Below are 21,821 nucleotides of genomic sequence, written 5' to 3'. Positions count from 1 at the left end.
AACAAAGCCTAATAAGTCTAAATTCAATGTTATCGTGACCTATTTGTTAATGATTTGTTGTTTGTTGGGACACATCTACATGAAGTTTAGAATGTGAAACAATTGCATAATGTTTTGGCTCTTTACTTTCTAATCCATATGTTTATTGCAGACTCGTAGAAAAATTATTGTATTTAACTAAGTTTAAATATATGATCCATTTATGTAATTATGCATTTTTTTTTGTCTTTATAAGTTTTTTGTTTGATTTTTGTCTTTACAAATATATCTTTGTTGTTTTTTTGTCTTTGTTCTTTTGTTTTAATCTATGTAAAGTTGGATTTTATTCCAATGAGTTTATCCTATATATATAATATTTTATTTTAATCCCTCAATTATTAAAGATATAAAGAATTATAAAGACTAATTTTAATAAAAATCAATTTTGTAAGAATTAAAACAAAAGAGCAAACAAAAAAATAAAACAAAAATTATTACAAAGACAAAAATTAAACATGAAAACTTAAAGCAACTAATAAAAAAATTGCATATTTAAAAGAGATTAATGATATATTGAAGTAATTTAAATAACACTTGTGACTCATCGTGGAGATCATTGTTTTGCATTTGCACAAAATACATTAAAAAGGGATTGTCACGTTGTTCCAGACAAAAATCTAAGCCAACATGTTTAAGGTTATTCCAATACCTTATAAGGAACAAGTAGCATATTGCTTCACAAAACCACTTCATTATGATACACAGTTAAAAACAAGTAGTATAATAAAAATTGTTTTTATGAGGATTAAGTATCTTATTAATTTCAATACTTTTTTAAACAATTAATTTGTTTGTTATAAAAAAAACATTTTTGGTAAAACAGTTTAAAGTAAATTTGGATTTTAAAATGCAAGTCTAAATGGGAATACATATAATTAAAAATAAAGGTTATGAAAATAAGTTAAGAATATATATCAATTATAAGTTTAATTTATGAGTATTAAAATGTTAAATCATGTTATACTATTAAGAACAAAGCAATATCATGAGTTTTCTAACATAGTAACTATGATTTTTAAATGCACTGATGCGATTTTAAGGTTCATACCACATCCAACCCTGCATTAATTTCAAGTAATTCTATTATTTTATAGACTTAAATGGTATTTATTCTTATCATTTAACATCAACCATATTTTCATACATATACATATAAACTTAATCCATATTTAACATCCATCTTTCTTTTTCAAGTTCAAAAACTAACATTAAAACTTAAAGTGACTAGTTTCCCATTTAAAGATAATAGTAAAATAGGTTAATTAAATAAATGTTAAACATGCTATAAATAAATGTTATACTAACTCATAAACATTACTTAAATTTCATTGATAATTTGTTACAAAGTGTTTAGTTCATAATGAGCTTGAAAATGGTCATGAGAATGAAAAGTAACACAAAATTAAATGTTACAGCTAACAGTATTACATAAATGGAAATGATGAAAAAGAAAAATAAGCTTAGCATATGTTTGGAAATGTGCTAGATAACTTACAAAACGGTGAGACAACTTTTATCTTTTATATGACACCGGTGAAAATCATAATTTCTTTTTTTATATAATTTAATTAAGATAGTTAAATTATTCAATTTGAAATACAAAATCACAATAAAATTAATTTTAATACAAAAAAAAAATTGTGTTTCATTATAACAACAATTAAACTTAAATACACAAATAATATTATATTATTATATAAGAAAATTATCAATTTCACTTATAATAAAATAATAAAAAAGTATATAATACCCACGAATACAATACAAATACATGTACCGGATAATAATAAAAAAATTACACGTACTTCACAATTTTTGAAGTACACATGTTGCATAAATTGCAATGTGTATATATCATTTTAACTCTCGAACAAATAACAAACCTAGTATAATTTCTTCTAAAATTAAAAGTAAATGCAATTGCACTTAAAATTATTCAAATAATAATATTGATACAAAATTTCTAATATATTACATTATAATTATTATAAAAAATAAATAAATTATAATTTAAATGTGATAAATAACTCTTATTTTTAATAAATATCAGGGGTGTTAGGCCCAATATTTATTTCCTAAATGTTCTTTTGGTTAGAGCTATATCTAATGTTAGTTTTGATTTTGTGAGTTTCTTCTCACCTTATATTCTCAAAATTTTCTTCTCCTTATGAAATTACTCCATCCAAAACTATTAATCTTGAGTAGATTTTTTTGTATTGGTCAATGCGAATGTTATAAAAATACATATTAAATCATTTCAACAAACTAAATATCTCTACTTTGCTTCTATCCACCAAACATCTCATTAGTTTTTTTTAATCAATTTTTAATTTTATCTTAATATGATTTATTTCAACATAATATAACTATTTTCAAATTTTAATTTAAGATAATTTCATTTAAGGTAACAATTTTTTTCTTTTAATATAATTTAGAATAACAACTCTCATACTTTAAAATTTTATTGGATATAATACCAACTAATAAATCGGTTAAAGTCACTTTTTTTTTTTATATTTAATTATTTTTGAAGTAATTGAAAATTTTAATGCATTTTGCCTTATGATACGATACCCAACTTTTTCTCATGGATATTAAATAAATATCCTTAAAAGTTTTATGTGTCATGTCAAAATTTATTTGATCTTTATATTTATTTATATGTATTTTTTAATAAAGACTCTTATTTAAAAATAAAAATAAAAAGAAAACTATTGAGTTATTTTCTTCTCAATTTTCTCCCCATTTTAAGTTTTAATGGAATATACCAATGGTAAAATTTATTGGATAATTCAATTTAAAATTAAAACTAACTTCAAATTTTAAAATGCCTAAGTAAATATTTAAATGTTTTTTATGGTATGTGTTTTAATTCTATTTTTAATTTTTAATTTTATTTTTATGCTTGTAATTTATTCTCTTATTAACTTTCTTCTTTATTTAAATCTAAATATATTTCTTCTCAACTGAATATTATATTTAAATTTCAATTCAATAAAATATATTTAAAATTTTAAAAAAACTACAAATAGGGAGAAGTCTTTTAATGGGTTTACAAAAGAATAAAAAATCTTTTATATAACGTGTCCAAAATCTATTATTTTTATTTTATCATTAATATTCTCATTTATTTAAATTTACAATATGAATTTAATTTATATGCATCTTTCTTATTAATTTTGTATAAATTCGATCAAATATCACCGTATACTTACTACATTTGTGGAGATGTTTTGGGAGATAACATACCAAAGTATTTTTTTGCGTTATTTAATTGAATTGAATGTCAAAAAAGCTCAACATAATTAGAGCATAATAATTAATTTATTTAAACTATTATGTGATTTTATTGCCATATTAATTTCGAATTTTATTTTAAGTTACTTCATCAATTGCATACTTAATTGGCATTTTTAAATTTATTTAACTAAATATTTTTTATTTTTGTTATAACATTTTTAAAATTAAAACTTCAAATAAAAAATTAATTTAAATAATTTATCTTAAAATATCATTTTAAGTGTTTCATCTATTAGTTACAACTTATTTTTTATGATAAAATTTCAAAAAATAATTAAAATAAAAAACTATTTTGAAAAGTTTTTCATAAAAAATATTTTTAAAATATACTGTTTTAATTTTTTTATCATTTTAAATTTTTAATAATAAATATCTAAATTATTAAATGTCAAAATTACTTTTTTAATCGTTAACAAATAAATCTAAAACAATTTTTATTATTTTTAAATAAATTTTTTTAAAAATTTACATATAAAAGCAGAAAACAAAAATCACTTTTAAAAAATTTAAAACAGACGAATATTATAGTAAGAAGCATTAAATTTTCATTTTTAAAAAGTAAATAATATATTAGCAAGAATAATATTATTTTTTTGACTAGAACAATAATAATAAATAACAATGAAAGAACCTTGTTGTAAAATATAATAATAATAAATAAAAGAAGCTAAACAACAGTAACACACATTCGTGGCAGCAATGTAATTATGGTTGGTCTGAAGAAATCACCTTCACCTTCCAATTTTTCCCTCCTTTCTTTTTTTTCTTTCTCAAAAACCAATTTACCAATCTGGGTCATGCCATTTTCCATACCCATCTTCTCATTACATCTTTTTCTTCTTCAAAGGTACTTTTTTTACCATTTTCTTTCACACCCATTTTCTATATTTCACACATTCACATAGTTTTGCTTTTTGTTCTTTATGAAATTATTAAAAAAAACATCTTTGGTTCTGACATTTGTGTTTGTTTTTGTTTTTGTGTGTTTTTGATAAAACCTTTCAGTGTTTCTTATGTGGTTGTGTGTACATTCATTTTTCAATATGCTAATAGTAGTTCTTATATGGTTGGTTGGTTATCTTTATGTACTTATTATTGTTGCTAGACCATGCAATTTTTTTATTTAATTTTTGTCTAAGGATTTTATTTATTTCATTGAATGGCTCTTTATTTGATTACTAAAGTAGTGGTGGTGGTGGTAGGGTTTTAATTTTTAAATCAGCTACATCGCTGTCGTGATATTGCAGAGAATTGTGGTCAAATGCGGCCAATGCGGCCTAATCATGGCCGCATTGTGGTTTCGGTAATTTACAAAACAGTTATGTCGCGACCTAGATCGCGGTTTCGGACCTTTATTTAAAACCCTAGCAGGTAGTTACTTCAATTTTTGTGATGTAAGAAATTCACATATGTGGTTCTTAGGAAATGGATTGATGTGTTTTCTTTGTCATTGCTGCATAATAGATGGAAGGCAATGTTGTCAATTGCGGGTTGCAGAAAATAGCGGTTTAATATCGCTATGCTACATTGCTATAGCCGCTATTTAAAAACACTTTGTATTAAATAGCATACTGTGGAATATTTGTGATTTCTTTAAATTTAGCTACGCTATAGCCGCTATTTGACAACAATGATGGAAGGTAGTGAAGAACATTTTGATTATATGTTGTTGTGTGTAGGACTCATCCTTTGTGGGGTAATATATGTGTGTAGTGATTCATTCACTCCAATGTTGTCAAACAGTGGCACAATAACAACGAAAATTGAACAAATTGCTATTATTTTGCGATACACTATTTAGTACAAAATTTTGCCAAGTAGCAGTTATAGCATAGCGAAATTTGCACAAGCTACTCTTTTTTTTATCCTCGATTGACAACATTGATTCATTTATTCATTCATTATGTAGCCTCTGAGGATAATTTATGTGTGAAAAATAGGAAGAAAGAATTTTTTTGAAGGTGCTTGAGTGAGTAAAGTACTCAGGAACCATGGTATTTATATACACTCTATACTTAATTACATGCTATGATTACAAGGAGACATAAATACAAGTTCAACTCCCTAAGTACATGAATCTAAACATACATGAACCTAAGACTTAAAGTGCTCCTATTTTCAATGGAAAACATAAATGAATTTTTCTATTTCCAATGTTGTGTTTGTAGAATTGTCTATGAGAGAGTTGATTGGAACATAAGTAAATATGCTACTTTGTTTTGCAAGCATACATTGTGGATTGGTAATGCTAGGAGTCATGAGGCCTACTAAAACTAATGTTTACATGATTCCTATTTTTTCCCCATTTGTTATCACTTACTATTTATGTATGATTGTGTCTGAGATATTATGTGAATTTAGGTAGTTGGTGAATACTTGTAAGGAAGCTTACAATCTTAAAGATTGCATATACTCATTTATACTGATTTTGTTGTATCTTTGAAAATAATGCCAACAAGCTTGTTAAGGCAATAGTGTAATGGTAATCGCTCAATTAGACCAAGATTTCAATAATACCAAACCAATAAATTTTTTCCAAAAACATGAAATTAGTCTGAGCCATCACCCGATAAGTCTGCTGCAATTGATAAGCCTAGAGTGTTGAATATTTGTTAATGTTAAGTGGAATGCAGAAAATAGGTGCACACATGCACAATGGATTTGAAATGGAAAGTACTTTGAGTGTGTCATAAACTACTTTGTTTTTCACTTTTGCATTCTTAAAAACAATACATCAACCAATAAGCTAGAATTCCTCCTGGTTTCATTATATTCTTTTCATTGTTCTTCTGATCTAGATATTGGAAGTTGGACCATGGATTCATATGGAGTATTTTCTTGTAAATGATTCTCTCATTTTTGTACTCATTCCTGGATTTATTCTCAATAAAGCGATTTGGAAGTCCTAAGCTCCTTTTGAACTCAAAGTCTTTTTGTCTAAATGATAGCAGTGTTGTTAATTGGCTGCCATGGTGTAGCGATTTTCCAGAAAAAAGCCATAAAATGGCTATAGAGTTGCTGGTTTCTCGTGGCAGCGTAGGGCGGTTGCTTTTGCCATATCAGTTTTGGCAGTGATTGCGAATATGGTGGAAAAGCAACTGTTACCATGGTTATCAGTATCTTACGATACATGCAAGTTGTTTCTCAATTCGATACAAAATTAAATCCAATCAATACGAATCTCTAGTGTGTAGTGTACCTAAACTTAGTGTAGACAACCACTTTGTTTTGTGTGTCAATTTTGTATAGCCAAACACTTTTCTTCTATCATTTGATTTAGGACTTGAATTTTGAATTATTTTGAGGTTAGTAGATGATATATTAGCTTATAATTTTGATATGCCAGTTGTTTTTCCATAAAAATGTCATATTTGTATTGGTAACGTATCTTACAATTCACAATAAGATTCAATTCATGATTCGAAAAGTAAGTCTTCTGATCCACGATTTGAATCTCGATTTGATAACCACAACAGTCACTATCTTTTGGTTTTGTTTTAAGAATAAAATTTAAGAATCTTTGACAGATCAGAGGTCACACATTATGCGTGAGTGTGGTCCAAACCTCGGAACGCCAAACATGCTTTGCTCACGTTTTATGCGTTTACGTTTTCCTACAAATACCAACCCAACATTGGATCAAGATCCATTTTCCATAACACCTCCACCACCTCTTCCATAAGAGACCATTCCCGAGGAACTATTCATTCATCTTTGGAAATGAATGTTTTGGTTTTCTCAGGTAACACCTCTTCCCTTGATCTTTCCTCTCCTATCATTCTCTATTTTCTCCATTTCTATTTATGCTCCGAATATCTAGTTTCTCTTTCTATTCTTCCTTGTTTTGAGTCTGAGTTATGTTCTCTTTGATATTTGTTCAGTGGTTTTCACATTTCTGTTTACTATGTAGTTTTATTCTACTTCTTTTTGTGTGTATATATTGTTTTTATTATATTCTCCATGCTTCGCCTTAGTCTACAACGCAATCTGCGATATTTATATGGCAGTTTTTTGGCCTTCCTTTTGGAGCCACCATCCACCATTAATAACATTGGATGACAGTATTCAATAGGATTCATTGCATATATCTTGTTTGTCTAAGTCGCTTCCCCGATAAGTGCTATGGTGACTTAGTAGATCACAAGCAGGGACGGATCCAGAAAAAGGTGAAGCGGGGGGAGAGTACAAATATAATGCATTCCTTTGTTTTACTTTTTGTGTTTTCCTCTCTTTGCTTTCAAGGATTTATGTTCATTTTACCGTTTTTCTCTCTTTTCTTTATAATTTTCATCATACTAGTGTAAACGCTGTCACTGGCGTGTCTGTTCGTCCGCTGCTTTTCTCTTTGAAGCCAATAAATATGGTCTTGATTTTCTCTTTCCCGACATTACTTTTTTGGTTTAAATATGATTTTAGTCCATCTAATTATAGCGTTTTTGGTTTTAGTCCCTGTAAATTTTTAGTTTGGATTCAATTCCTACAAATTCAAAAACGGTCGCTTTTAGTCTCCCGATGTCATAAGTGGTCCAATAAGATCATGCCAGATTGCCATACAAGCTGATGTCAGGGACTAAAATCAACTCATTTTGAATTTGCAGGGACTGTAACAAAAAAAACTTATAAGAACTAAAACAAAAGACAATAAAATTATAGGGACTAAAATCATATTTAAACTTTACTTTTTTGTATTTGCTCGCCATTCTTTTTTTTGTCATCTAAGAAAATTTATCCTAACAACTTTGTAATGAATTTTTAGGTTTGGGAAAAGCAATGGTGCCTGGTGCAAGGGTTCAATCCTGGTGTATAAGACATGAGCAATTCATTGTCATTTGAAGGTATTGAAGTTATGGATTAATATTCCTAATGTTTGGAATTTGGGAATGAAGCCATCGGTCCTGTTAATTAAATTAAAAATATATTATTATTATTATATTGAACTTATTTATGTACTTTATCATTTGATGTAGTCTGGATCTATCATTTTTGGCACATCAAATTTGGCACCATTGGTGTCATCTCTTGAACTTGTTGAATTTACATGCTTTTAGTTTTCTATGTTCTTTTTAATTTCAGTACTTTCAGAATTACAAACTATCTTCCATTTACTATTATATAAATATATTGATATTTTGAGAAATAATTTAGATTTATGTATCCAACAATAGTTATAGCAGAAATGCTATTTGTGTGAAAGTTTCGATGCGAAAGCAATATGATAAACAAAAACAGATTGACCAATCTGGATCGGTTACTATACAAGAGAGCGAAAATTTAAAACACATATCACTCTTTCGTGCATTTCGAGTGTAATCGATTCGTAACATTAATCATTTCCATATCACTCCTTCGTGCATTTCGGGTGTAATCGATTCGGAACATTAATCATTTTTCTATTTGTCTGTGACTCATGTATGCACTAGACTTGGCCTATACTATTTCTTGTCCTTCACTCTTTTGAAAATGCCAGAATGATTTCACTTGTCATGCTAATTCTTCTTCTGATGTTGATGTTTCTGCTTTGAGTTACTTACTTGTGCAAACAACCAGTTCATGAAGTTCATTAATGTTAAAACTTAGAATTGCTTTTGCACTTTACCTCTTTCTCAATAAAAGCTTTGTTTTTGAGCTCATGTTTTCACCACCTTTAGTATAATAATTATGAGTCACATTTCCAACTTTGTTCCTACCATATTGAGTAACAAATTTTCTTGCCACTTTAGTTTCCCTTTCAAGATTGAATTTGGATTGTGTGCAATGTTATTGTATACAATAAGTTACACCTGTACAATTCAGATTTCGATGTAGATTTTATTTTTAAATCTATAAATGCTAACCATGAAGATCCGATCCATTTTATTTAAAATCAAGTAAGAATTCTAAAATGGAGGATGATAAAAATAACAAAGATTAACTAAATCCCTTTTATGTTATGTACTTTACACTTATATGAAGACATTTATTTATTTAATAATTTGAGCGAGATTTTTTTTAAAAAAAATTCTTAAATATAATTTTATTTAATATGTCATTAAATGTAAAACAAAGTAAAATTTTATTTTTCATAAATCAAATTATCTCCTCTCTCATCTACTCGTTGAATTAAACACTATATGAAATGTATTTCATCTTTTTATCTCCCTTCAATTAAGACAACATGTGAAAACTGCGTAATAATGTCATTTTTGTGCAACATGATATTAATATCACCAGAACTATTGGAAAAAAATTAGTACTTAATTCGGTCTTGGTTCAAATGTAAATTGTAAAAGTTTAGTTATATACAAAATAACTTATATGAAAATAATTGACTTATATATAAGTATTAATATGATAATCACTTAGTTGTTTACTTAAATCCACCCTTAAATCCATCCTAAAAGTTTACTTATAACATAATACTATGAAAATTTTAAAATAAAATACAGGTGGAATTATAGACGGTACAAAGTTTGTCGGGGTATGGTTCGTGACTATCGTGAGATTTTTTTGTTTAGCATTGTTATCTTTCTTGGTGTTTGTTCAATAATTATGATAGGGTTGTGAGTTATCCTTATTATTAGGATTGTTTTAAACAATTTGAAAGCCCTAAACTAAAACTATGTAGAAAAACACAACTTTTGAGACTCAATCTTAGGATCGAATGAATGAAAACATCACATTCTGCCATTGAACTATTACAAAACATATAATAGTTTGTGAACATTAATAATATATAACTAATATTTTGAGATTTTATGCGGTAGCCCAATCTGCACAGACTATGAGTATGACGTATTTGTTATCATTTGGAAGTTGGTTTTCTTTATTAGGTTTCAAAGCTATTGCCATTGAATTTGATTTCAAGATTCCTATTAGTTTAGATTAGGATTACCTTAGTGCTATACATCCTCACATTTTGTTGATCCATCATATTGTCGGCATTTTGAATTAGTTGGAGCACTATTCCTTGTGACATGTCTTTTGGGAAGTCAATCAAATGACAAATACTTTTTTCAAGCTTGTTTTAAGTTTGTCTACCTTTTATCACATTTTTAACTTCATTCTTAATTTTGTCTCTTTCACTTTGTGATTGATAAGAGTGTTGTAACCTATTTTATGAGTTGTTAACTCCTTTTCACTTTTTCTTTTATTCTTGTTGTTTGGGTGTAGCCCCTTTTTATAAAAATAATAATAATAATTTATACAACGAAAAGCTATAAAGTGATTTATCTTTAATTATCCAAATTAAAACAAAAAAATAAATAAACATTATGATAGCTTAGTATTTTATTAGTTCAATTATATTATTGAATGCTACACTATTTTTTTATATTCAACAATAAATTTAACATTAAATTATTTTTGTCTTGTGAATATCCATATGACATTCAAGATAACGAAGTACACATTTTTTTTTTACCAAAATAAATTATTATATATAATATAAAAGTATTTTAGAGATGTATTTAATCAAATTATATAAATATATATATATATATATATAATATGTCATTTTTTATTTTTATTTAATGCATATATAAAATAGATACTCATATATAGATCACTATTTAGTAATTACTTTTGTTGTGCGAGTTTATTTTTTATTTTATCTAAGAAAAAAAACAACTTTTTTATAAAGAAAAATTGATAAAAATAACAATTTTTTAATAATAAATTAGCATTGACGAGAAAATGAAAAGGGGGAAACACGAAGAATTTGATAGTAGGGTTTTAAGAAATTCTATAAACTGGAAGCAGAAATGAAAAATTGGAGAAAATGGTTTTGTAATTAAAGACTAAAAGTAAACAACTTTGAACCAAAATTAACTAAAAAAAATGGAGAAAGAGGATCATAGGGTTGCACAAGTGGAATTAGCAAAGCAAAGATGCGCGTGCGTCATTGATGCAATTCATCAATTACCATCTTCTTCAAACATCACACAATCATGCAAACGAACTCTCCTCAAATTGGCACGTGCTGAACTTGCTTTTCTCTCTCGATCCTCTACTTCTTCTTCTACCCCTCTTAGGTAATCATGTTCTTGTTTATAATTTATTTTATTTTTTAATTATGTTTTTGGTTGGTGGATATTGTTGTTATAACGATTTTGAGTTTTCAGATTGTGACTAATTTGTCTTCAAAAAAAATGAAACTATTGTGTTTGCTTACAATGATGAAAATAATTTTTATTTTCATTAAAAATAATTGGTTATTGAAAATGTTTTTTATGAGAAGCTACTCAAAACAGATTATTTTCAAATTTTGATTTTTTTTTCAAAAGCTGTAACAAACGGATGAAAGCTCCTGAAAGTGATTATTTAAAAAAAAATAAGTTGTAACAAACAAGCTCACAGTAAGCTGTTTTGATAATCTATCATGAGTTTATGGAAATAATCTGAAAATAGTTTATTGACATGTCTTAAGTTGTTTCCATAAACTTTTCAAACAGTCTCATAAGTGTTTATGTTAGTAGTTAGGTCAAATAAGTCAATCCAAACTGATCCTTAGTTAGTCATTGAAATTAACAAAAAAAACAAATTCGTTAGAAAAATTGTGAATTGTTATTATGGGATACATTCTGGTGAAGAGTAACAAAAATGAAGAGTAATTGATGATCATAAATAATTCAGGGATCAGTTTGATTTTGAGTATTCAGTTTTAAGACTAATTACAAATATTTGCCTACATAAGGTAATCTCTAGAATTATATGACCATCAATTAACAATTTTAGGGATGTTTTTGTCATTTTTCTTAACTTTAGAGACCGACTTGCTTGTGTTCTTCAATGTTGAATTTGATGCCCTTGCTAAGAATAACATTATCAGTTCCGAATATCATGCCATGTTATTTTGTATATAGTGGACTCCGAAAAGCAATTGTACTATGATAAAGCATTTCCATGTAACTATAACATTGTTTTTGACTTTGATAGTTTTGTTTACTCTTCATTTAGGTGTAGTGTAGTTTGAATCATTTTTTCACCTCTTCTTGATTAAGGGTAGTTAACTATTGATGCTTTCTTCATTACTTCATAATTTATGAGAATTTATGTTTATAATGTGATAATAACAGTGTCAACATTGGGCACCTGGAAGCAGTTGTACATATTCTACAGCAGCCTTTCATAAGTGGAGTTTCTAGAGTTTGCAAATCAATCCCACTATCGCCTTCAGTTACTCGTGAAGATCGGCAGGATTCTGCTCTTAAAGACATCCATGTCGATGTGGTGTGTATCCTCAACGGGATGCCTGTGTGGATTATAGTATCCGACAGGAATCCACAGTACATTTCTTGGAGTGAATGTCATAAAAGTAAGGGTTTGAAGCTACGCATTCAACAAGTACTTGCTGCTGCTAAATCTAACTTAACCTTAAGACCTTCCTCAGTTATTATTTTCTTTGCAAATGGGATTGCAACCCATGTTTATGACAAGCTTTTGGATGAGTTCGGGGCATCTGAAATCCGGTTGGAATTTCCGGTTTTCAGTTCGAAGATGTTGGAAGAAACAGAAGGTGACTGGGTAAATGTTATCGCGAGATCGTGTAGAGATGCATGTGTCCTTGAAATCAACATTGTCGATGACAAGAATGTTGTTCCAAATTTAGAATGTAATGTTGAAAGTTCGACTGTGGATTCTTCTCCGGTAAAGTTTTCAGTAGGAAAGGCCGACGAAACACGACTGCATTGTTTGGAAGAAAACGCCATTAATAGGGGTTCCTCTCAAATTGAGCGTTCAATAGATAAAGCTGAAACTAGACCACAGCGATCACAAGAGGAATTTGAAACAAAGTTCGGCGATACATTCTGTTCTGTTATTATGGGAATGAAACTGAGCTCCCTGGATGATGAAAATTCAGAATCGACTGAGCCTAGGAAGCTTTTAGGTGGGAGTGATTTGGTAAATTTTGATACAACAGCTTTGATAGCTTTTGTATCAGGAATTAGTAATGGTGGAACGGAGAAACTTTTGGCCACTCCAGAAACTGAACTGAGACAACGGTTTAAGGGAAACTTTGACTTCGTGATTGGTCAAGTGAGTTATTGATTTTTTTGCCTCCTGCTTTGTGTTTTTTGACCTTATTATGCATGCTTAAACCTACTTGGTGACAAAAATTCCAGTTTTTCAATGAACAATTCAGCAACCATTATTTGTTGTAACTTAAACATCAAAACTTTCAAAATATGAAGACTCAATGATCCAGTTTTGACATTTCAAATGATTCTCAGTTTAGCATTTGTCTGTTACCAAAATTTATAAAATGGATGAACTTTTGTTCATGAATTTACTCACATCTCCATCCATAGTGAAAGGCACAAAAAATGTATCATATTCGGTATTTTCCAATTACTGTATTGATCACTTGTCCTTCCTATGATTTAGTTACTAACCCAAATTTGCATTATAAACTATTCTGGTTTACATCGGCGTCAAAGTGAATTGACAAAAGCTTTCCTCAATATTTGTACTAGGTAATGTCTGAACTTCAAAATCCAATCCATGTGGAATTTGGTAGAGTCTTATGTGGGAAGCATGGCATAATTTGTGAGAGTGTTCTTTCAGAATTTAAGGAGTTGGTACTAATGTGTGGAGGGCCCAATGAGAAACTTAGAGCTGACAAGTTAATCAGCTGTCTCAGGTGAGTTGAATGAGCTATTCTTTCTCTATTTGAACCACTTAGGTTTATCTGCAAAATAAAAAAGCATAGCAGAATTTGAACAAATTTCATGATTTTGTGATACACTATTTAGTAACCAAAGTGTTTTCAAGTAGCTTCTATAGTGGCAGTGGTGCTATAGCACCGTAGTACAGCAGAATATGAATAAAATGCTATTTTCTGTGATCTGCAACTGATAACATTGACTCATACACTTTAGTAGCGTTTACTGATTTTTTAAAACCTAATCTTGTATGTTCACACTTGACATAAAATTTCTTTGTTGATGTTCATTTTTTTTCCAAAGTTGCCAATGCCAAAAATAATATTTGCACTGACAAGCTTGAGATCATCAACAGGGTTGTTCCCGATACTCCTTCGGAACGCGTGATGGGCCTCCCAACAACTAGGAAGCTAGCATTAAAAAACAAGATTGTCTTTGGCACTGGTGACTATTGGCACGCCCCAACTTTGACGGCAAATATGGCGTTCGCCAGAGCAGTTTCACAGACAGGGATGTCCCTCTCTACTATTGAACATAGACCAAGAGCCTTAACCGGTGACTAGGGACAAAAAGTGTTAAAGGAGGAGCATTCACACAGACGCTTGATCAGCATATGCACTTGCCAAAGAAGCCTCTTTTTTGTTGGTGATTTTGAGTGCATAGGACACGGAAATGGATGATGGTGCTGCACCTACAACGGACAATCGTTTTCTTATTTTGAGGAACTTGGAGCCACCATTCAAGTTGTCAGTGGTGGCGGTGCTTCCACCACTACAGGGTGGACCCTTTCCTAAGTTATATCTCCCATGAATGCAAAGTGCTTTTGCCATTTCATCTTTTGTTGTAATTAACTGATTATTACTCCCTTTTAGCTCTCAAGTGAAGAATGGTGGGAGTAGTGTAATGTTTCTGTTCTATGTAGATATTCCTTATTTGACTCAAATGTGAAATGCTTGTAAAAAGTTACCAAATTATTTTTGGTGTTTTTTGCATATTTTCTGAAAACATCTCTTCCGTTAATTTGAGATCATACGATTGAAATTCGAAACTGTGGTGCAAATACTTGGGGTGTATAAACTAAATACATGTAATGGTTATTGCCATACGTATTTCTCACAAGGATAAAAAAAAAAAATGCCAAAAGGGTGTATTAGAAAAAATAGAGGTGGCAATAGAAACTCCCAAAGTTTATAGATATTCTTTCATCTCTATCCATTTTAATGTTGTGCTTCTTATACCCAAAAAATAAAAGCTGCTAAACAAATAATGCAGCAAATTGAAGTTTTCGTAGTGATAAAATAAAATAAAATCATATATGATCGATTTTTTTTCTTTTTTTTATAAACAATTCTCACCAATGTACAATTGAAAACCAGGCTAGTTTGTTCTAAATACTCAATGATGTTAATTTCTTCAATATTTTTCCCCTTTTTTGTAAAAAACAAAAAGCCATAAGAATTTATCTTGGCATGTGGATAACACAACGAAGACACTTTCCTTCCTTCATGAGATTGAAAGCTTTGTTAATTTCATCAAATGGCAAATTGTGTGTTATGTAGTCATCAATATGGATTTCCTGCATATTTATTTATCATTACATTAGTACATATTTTTATGCCTAAAAAACAATGCCTAAGGAATCTGTCTCCACAAAAAACTAGTAAGGAATAAAAATCTACAAGGAGAAAAGCACATGAAGCAATAATCTAGCAATTATTTTTCCTTCATAAAAAATAAAATCTCTTTCATATAAAAAAAAATAAGGTTAGGTGATGAATGTATGTATGTCTTAAAGGCGCATCTATGTCGAAACATTGTCTGGAACTAAATGTGGAAACCACTCTCAATGGAGATTCAAACCATGGTAGTTTGCACAGATGGAAAACTACTAGTTTCTTTGGTTGATATTGTCTTATCTCCTTGGGTTGTTCATGTAACATGATGCAATTTCTGACTACTTTATTGCTAATCTTCAGCCAATGATCATGATTACTTTATATAACAAAATGCCATTAAAGTCTCCAAGGCGAAGCTCAAGTGGTTGAGCTGGGACACTTGAAGGAGTTTGGGAAGGAGGTCCAGGGTTCAAACTCTGACTACTAACATAACGTACTAACAACTAAGATCTGCGTATAAAAAAAATGACACCTTAAAATAGTTGTAGAGAACCCTTAATGCAGAAAACGTAATTGTCTAAAATGTCTTGCTTACTAGGAATAGGTTAGACAACTATATTTTACGAAAAGAAAAGGGAAATGATATTTTGGTCAAGAAGTAGACATTGTCATGTTTCATCTTAAAGTAAAAATATATAAAGTTATGCTTAGATATAGGAGATATTGTAAGTATTGTTACTTTACCTTGTTCATATACTTCTCTACTAATGAAGGAAGATCAGATTTAGGCTTCCATCCTCCAAATAGAGTTCCTTTCAATGTTCTTCCTGTTAGGAATAGTCCATAATGAGCTGACATCTCAGGCTTCACCTTTGGCACACCAAGTGTTACAGTCAAACCCCATCCCTATTAAAAACAAAGGAAAAACAGAATGAAATTCAAGTCAAATGTATACTCTCTCCGTTCTTTTTTAAATGTCGCTTTTACAAAAGAATTTTGTTCTTATTTATTTGTCGTTTCTAAAGTTCAATGCAACATTAACTATTATTTTGTTAATAATACGCTTAACTCTGTATAGAGAGTAATTAGTTAAGGAAAAAGACAAACAATTCCACCAAAAGTAACAAAGTTTGTTCATTTTCTTGGTATGTGTAACGGTGTAAATAAATGTAAGACAACAACTAAAAAGGAACGGACAGAATATGATTTTAGATTTTAAATATCAAAACACAATTATAGGGATATAGAGTATTACATCACAACATGACTGCAATGCAGTGGTTATCATATCAGTGTCACCTACACATTCAAAAGAAAAATCTGCTCCACCATCAGTAATGCTCTTAATAACCTGAAAATTTTCAACACAAATGGTTGTGATGTTACTTATAACTTATGTGAAATTATTCATGTCTTCATAGTTTATGTGCTGAAGCAAAATCATAATTGACTTAAATAAGATTAAGAATAAATTAATTTATTTGCGGCATACTTTTGATAGTCATCGATCACAAGTATATGTCATATTCTCCATAAGATTAGTGTTGTCAATCACGGACCACAGAAAATATTGGTTTATTATTCAAATTCTACTACGCCACCATACTATAGCTGCTATTTGGCAACATGTTGTTCTATACCATGTATTGCGGAACAATAACAGTTTGTTAAAATTGCAATACGCTATATTGCTATAGTGACGCTACATCTGCTATTTGACAACACTGAATGACATTATTTGATTAGGTTAAATTGGATATTTCGTAATTAGACGAACAACCCACCTGCGCAATAGGTTCTATGTACGAATTCGGATCAACAACTTCTGTAACCCCAAAAGCTTTAGCTGTGTGGTAACAATCAACAAGACAACAAATAGTAAATCAAGAGATTGTGACATGTTTAAATATAAATTTAGAGTAACTTCGGGAAATGATTATGTTTACCATTTTCACACTTCTTTGGATTGTTGTCAACACCAATTATTCTAGATGCACCCCTTAGTTTGGCACCTTGAGCAACCTATTGAACATGAAAGTTGGATTTGGAAAATATTATATCATTCGTCTCTTGAGAAGATTATGAGGAGTGAGGACTTCAAGAGCACGAAAAGAATTCATATTCAAATATAAATTCTCTTCGTGATTTTTGAGGTCCTCATCAGAAGATAAGATAGATATAGTTGGTGAGTACTTGGACTTACAGAAAGGCCAACAGTTCCAAGACCAAATATAACCACCGTTGATCCTTTCGATACATCTGCAACATTCCATGCTGCGCCCAGACCTAATGTTAATAATGAAATGAGTCAGATAATCAACAACCAACAAAGAATCATTAATTTCATTAGAATTTCAATGCTCTCCGTTGAGAAACAACACTTTGAGAACTACGTCCTTGACACAGAACAAATATCAGACATCACACTAATATTGATAACCTATTACCAGTGCCACTTCAGTTTAGGAACTTAAAAGCCATGAAACATTAACACAAACATAGATACCAGACATAACACTACCAATGATACGTAGTACCAGTAATAATAATTTAAGAAAATGAAAATGATTGAATGTAACCACATGTATCAGTTTCAGACATCGGCACATGTCAAACACCAAACACATCTTCAAATGAACAGTTCGTGCTACAAAGATTAAAAGTAACAAGGTTTTAAGTTTTTAATGTTGATTACTAGAATTTCCTTGAACCTTATCTTTCCATTACTTTATAGGTAATAATAAACTCTTGGAAAAATTTACCTGCAGCAACTCCACAGCTCAGAAGGCATATTTTTTCAAGAGGTACATGAGGACTGACTTTCACTGCACATCCAGAATGGACAACTGTATATTCACTGAAACTTGAAACTGCACAATAATGATAAACAGGCTTTCCTTTTACTGAGAATCGCGTCGTCTGATCACTATGCATTAAACCCTTTCTTTCCAATCCCAAAACTTGACAAACATTACTTTTTCCTGATTTGCATGGTCTGCATGACATGCATTCTCCAATGAAAACTGTTAGCACATGATCCCCTTCTTTGAATTCTGTCACTCCTAGCCCTACACTCTCAACAATCCTGCAAAACCATTACTCTATATTCAATATATCTACAAAGGAAAATTTCCCTTTTCGCAGTAATTTCATCGAAGTCGTCTCTATGATGCTATAATCATGGTTCTAAATTGCAATTACGGTTATATTTGCATCAAAATGCAGCTGATGTGGCCACAATTGTAGTTGTGGACCGCAATTTAGAACAATGGCTACAATTATCCAATTCTCATGCATTGCACGAAAAATCAAACTGTTCAAATTATATACTCAGTAAATCGGATTTCAAAAGCTATTTGTGATTTGAGTCGTCTGGTCTTCATCGTACGATTTCGATGAATCAATTGTAGTGTGTGATACTTTGAATGCAAGGAATTCATTTCCATATTTGATCATTGTCACTCTAACTGAACTTTTGTGTCTCATCATTATTTGATCAAATTCTCAATTCATACTTGCTAATTGTGAAACACAAAAAAAGACATTCTTTTCAAGATCTTCAAATAAATAAACCAAAGGATCACTAATAACTTATTGTTAAATTAATTAATCCAACAATAGAACATTAAGTGTAGATTACCCAGATGCTTCATGGCCAAATATGCGAGGAAATATGGCCTGCATACAAAAAAGCACCTTATGTTAAATGTAATTAATTAATTCCACATAATCTTATATTTTAGAATAAAAAATTTAGATCATGACAAAAATAAATATCCATTATCAGTCTATGGTAGACCGTGGTCCATATTAGAACTTCCCTAATTTTGATACATTGTAATTATAAAAAGTTTTACGCTCACTAAAAAATCACAACGAATCAAACACGTGACTTTAGAAGTAGTTATGATTAAATTCAATCTTTTTCAATATAGGACGATTACAATTAATTACACTATAAAAATTATTTATATGAATTAAATCTTTAGTGATGATATTATGATAAAATAAGAGATATTTACTTACATGAGATTGCCAAGCAGAAAGATCACTGCGACAGAGAGAGGTGGAGACAACCTTAATCCTAATCTCCAATGATTGAGGAGGACTCACTTCCACTTCCTCCATTACCAATGCCTCTCCAGCTCCCCATGCCACTGCAGCTGTTTTTTTGTTTTTGTTTTTTTATAAACAATGGACATAACATAATCATAGTCATAACCATAGTCAAATATATACATAAATATATAAAAAAATAAAAAATAAAATAAAGTAAATGGTAATTGCATTCACCTTTGCAAGTTATGACTTGAGGGGTTGATGAAGAATCCATGTTGGCTGTTGCTGACTGAACAAGAAAAAGAACTGAAAAGAAATTTAAATCAATAGAACTCAAGTTGTTGTTGGTGGTGGTTTGGTAGGTGGGTAGTGGTGGTGAAATACAGGAAATAATTGTTTTAAATATTCATAAATGTCAGTTAATTTTTAATGATATTATTTTTAAAATAATGTTTAAGTAATTTTGTAACACAAGTTTCAGTGAAGCATATTTTAGAACATTCAATTGTTTTTTTTTTTTTATTACAATAACAAGTTCAATAATATTAACTACTAATCTTAATTAAAGTAAAATATTTTTTATTGTTTATATTCAAAATTGAATATAGTAAGTTTATTTTTATGAAAATATTTTTTATTTACTGAAATTTATGTTAACTCAATCGACAAATATCAATATTATTAGATTAAATATTATTAAAGAAATAAGAAATTTTTTAAACGAATAATTTTCTCAATTTTAAAAACAATAAAAACATAAAAGAAAAAATTGTTGACAAATGTCTTTAAGACATTGTTTAAGAATTTCTTAATGACATTTTTTTGTTAAACAATGTCATTAAGACACTAGTTAAGATTTGTTTTTTTAAAATATATTTTTATTAACTAACATTTTATATTTTTTCCATAATAATAATTTATTTTAAAAAAACATTAACGCACATTTATAAAATTAAAAACAATGTTTTCACTTAATAAACTATTACTTGCTCTGTTATGAATAGTTTTGGTTTGAGTCAATCAGTCAATGGAGAAGGGAAATAAGAGAACGAAAACAAAACAACAATGTTGTAAGAATCGGATGTAAATACATGGAAAGCAAAAAAAAAGTGAAATCAGAATTGAAGTCTTAAATTGTTATAGCATTGTTATGTTATGTCTTAAAAGATTGAAAAATTAATAGTAAACAATAAATAATAACAAAACTCATATGGCTTGGAATTTTTATTTGACTTGAAATTATTTTAAACTAGATTATGGCCCGCGCGCTGCGCGGATATTAATTAATTAATTTTATAAGTTTTATAAGTAATATTTTATGTATTATAAATATAGTTATCTTATAATATTACTTTATTGATTTGTAATAATTGAATATGATTAGGAAAATTAAAATGAAGGAAAATCATGTTTATCACAATCATCTAATTTAATTTTGTAAATATTTTGTAAAATTCGCATAATAACTTATTATATAGGATAATTGTTTGACTCATTGTACTTTAATTTTTAATTTATTTTTCAACATATAATAGTACTTGTAGTTATTAGATAAAATAAAATGTAAAATACAAACACAAAAATAAGATGTAAAAAATATTAATGTTGAATTATATTGTAGCGTAGCTAAATTTATTTGTTTTATTAGTATGATGTTTTAATTGCGAGCATGAGAAGTTGTTATAAAAAAAATTTATTGAATATATTTCATCAAGAGTTTGTAAAAAAAAAATAAGTTGGTGTGGCATCGGAGTCTATTTTAAATATATATAACAGATAATAGATTTTAATAATTGGAAATTATTTTTTTAATAATTTTTTATAGATTCGTATTTTATGATTATTTTTAATGAATTTGGGTATTTTCTTTCAAATAGAATATATATTTTTACTTTATAAAATGTTACTACAAAAATGAATTGACATAAATTGAAAGTAACTATAAATGTCAATTTATTTTTCAACATATAATGGTACTTGTATTTATTTGATAAAATAAAATGTAAAATACAAACCCAACAATAAGATGTAAAAATTTAAAAATATAATTGACTATTTAATATTTTTTATTTTAAAAAAATGTTAATATTGAATTATATTGTAGAACATATAATGATAATTTGTGTATTTTCTGTCAAATAGAATATATATTTTTATTTTATAAAAT

At 28.8% G+C, this 21,821-nt stretch overlaps 2 protein-coding genes and 1 long non-coding RNA gene across 3 annotated transcripts; 2 read left to right on the top strand and 1 right to left on the bottom strand.

The window, feature by feature from the left end:
* Positions 1-4,024: 4,024 nt before the first annotated feature.
* On the top strand, positions 4,025-8,394 carry LOC101496610 (uncharacterized). Its single transcript, XR_012161523.1, has 2 exons — positions 4,025-4,186; positions 8,096-8,394. It is a non-coding gene; the product is annotated as an uncharacterized lncRNA (long non-coding RNA).
* A 2,607-nt stretch (positions 8,395-11,001) lies between these two features.
* On the top strand, positions 11,002-14,973 carry LOC101496834 (uncharacterized). Its single transcript, XM_004512624.4, has 4 exons — positions 11,002-11,348; positions 12,393-13,353; positions 13,791-13,957; positions 14,335-14,973. The coding sequence occupies exons 1-4, from the start codon at positions 11,155-11,157 to the stop codon at positions 14,540-14,542; spliced, it is 1,530 nt and encodes a 509-aa protein (XP_004512681.1). The 5' UTR covers positions 11,002-11,154; the 3' UTR covers positions 14,543-14,973.
* Positions 14,974-15,145: 172 nt separating this feature from the next.
* Positions 15,146-20,048, bottom strand: LOC101497153 (alcohol dehydrogenase-like 6). The gene is made up of 10 exons (XM_004512625.4): positions 19,889-20,048; positions 19,622-19,758; positions 19,236-19,273; positions 18,358-18,680; positions 17,799-17,881; positions 17,542-17,617; positions 17,380-17,441; positions 16,851-16,946; positions 16,340-16,501; positions 15,146-15,555 (listed from the first exon to the last, which is right to left on the bottom strand). Exons 1-10 carry the CDS (start codon positions 19,926-19,928, stop codon positions 15,439-15,441), a joined length of 1,134 nt encoding a protein of 377 aa, XP_004512682.1. The 5' UTR covers positions 19,929-20,048; the 3' UTR covers positions 15,146-15,438.
* Between the last annotated feature and the right edge of the window lie 1,773 nt (positions 20,049-21,821).

The sequence above is a fragment of the Cicer arietinum genome, chromosome 8, assembly GCF_000331145.2.
Source record: "Cicer arietinum cultivar CDC Frontier isolate Library 1 chromosome 8, Cicar.CDCFrontier_v2.0, whole genome shotgun sequence".
NCBI classification, from domain to species: domain Eukaryota; kingdom Viridiplantae; phylum Streptophyta; class Magnoliopsida; order Fabales; family Fabaceae; genus Cicer; species Cicer arietinum.
Note: the sequence above shows the minus strand (reverse complement) of the source record. Positions and strands in the feature narration are given on the sequence as shown.

Excerpts from the sequence above, each read along its gene's own strand:
- LOC101496834 (XM_004512624.4), top strand. The coding sequence starts at position 11,155 with ATGGAGAAAGAGGATCATAGGGTTGCACAAGTGGAATTAGCAAAGCAA. Across the intron at positions 11,349-12,392 it reads TCTTCTTCTACCCCTCTTAG|TGTCAACATTGGGCACCTGG; the intron begins GTAATCATGTTC and ends TGATAATAACAG. Across the intron at positions 13,958-14,334 it reads AAGTTAATCAGCTGTCTCAG|GGTTGTTCCCGATACTCCTT; the intron begins GTGAGTTGAATG and ends GATCATCAACAG.
- LOC101497153 (XM_004512625.4), bottom strand. The coding sequence starts at position 19,928 with ATGGATTCTTCATCAACCCCTCAAGTCATAACTTGCAAAG. Across the intron at positions 17,618-17,798 it reads TTGGAACTGTTGGCCTTTCT|GTTGCTCAAGGTGCCAAACT; the intron begins GTAAGTCCAAGT and ends CATGTTCAATAG. Across the intron at positions 15,556-16,339 it reads TAGAGAAGTATATGAACAAG|GAAATCCATATTGATGACTA; the intron begins GTAAAGTAACAA and ends ATAAATATGCAG.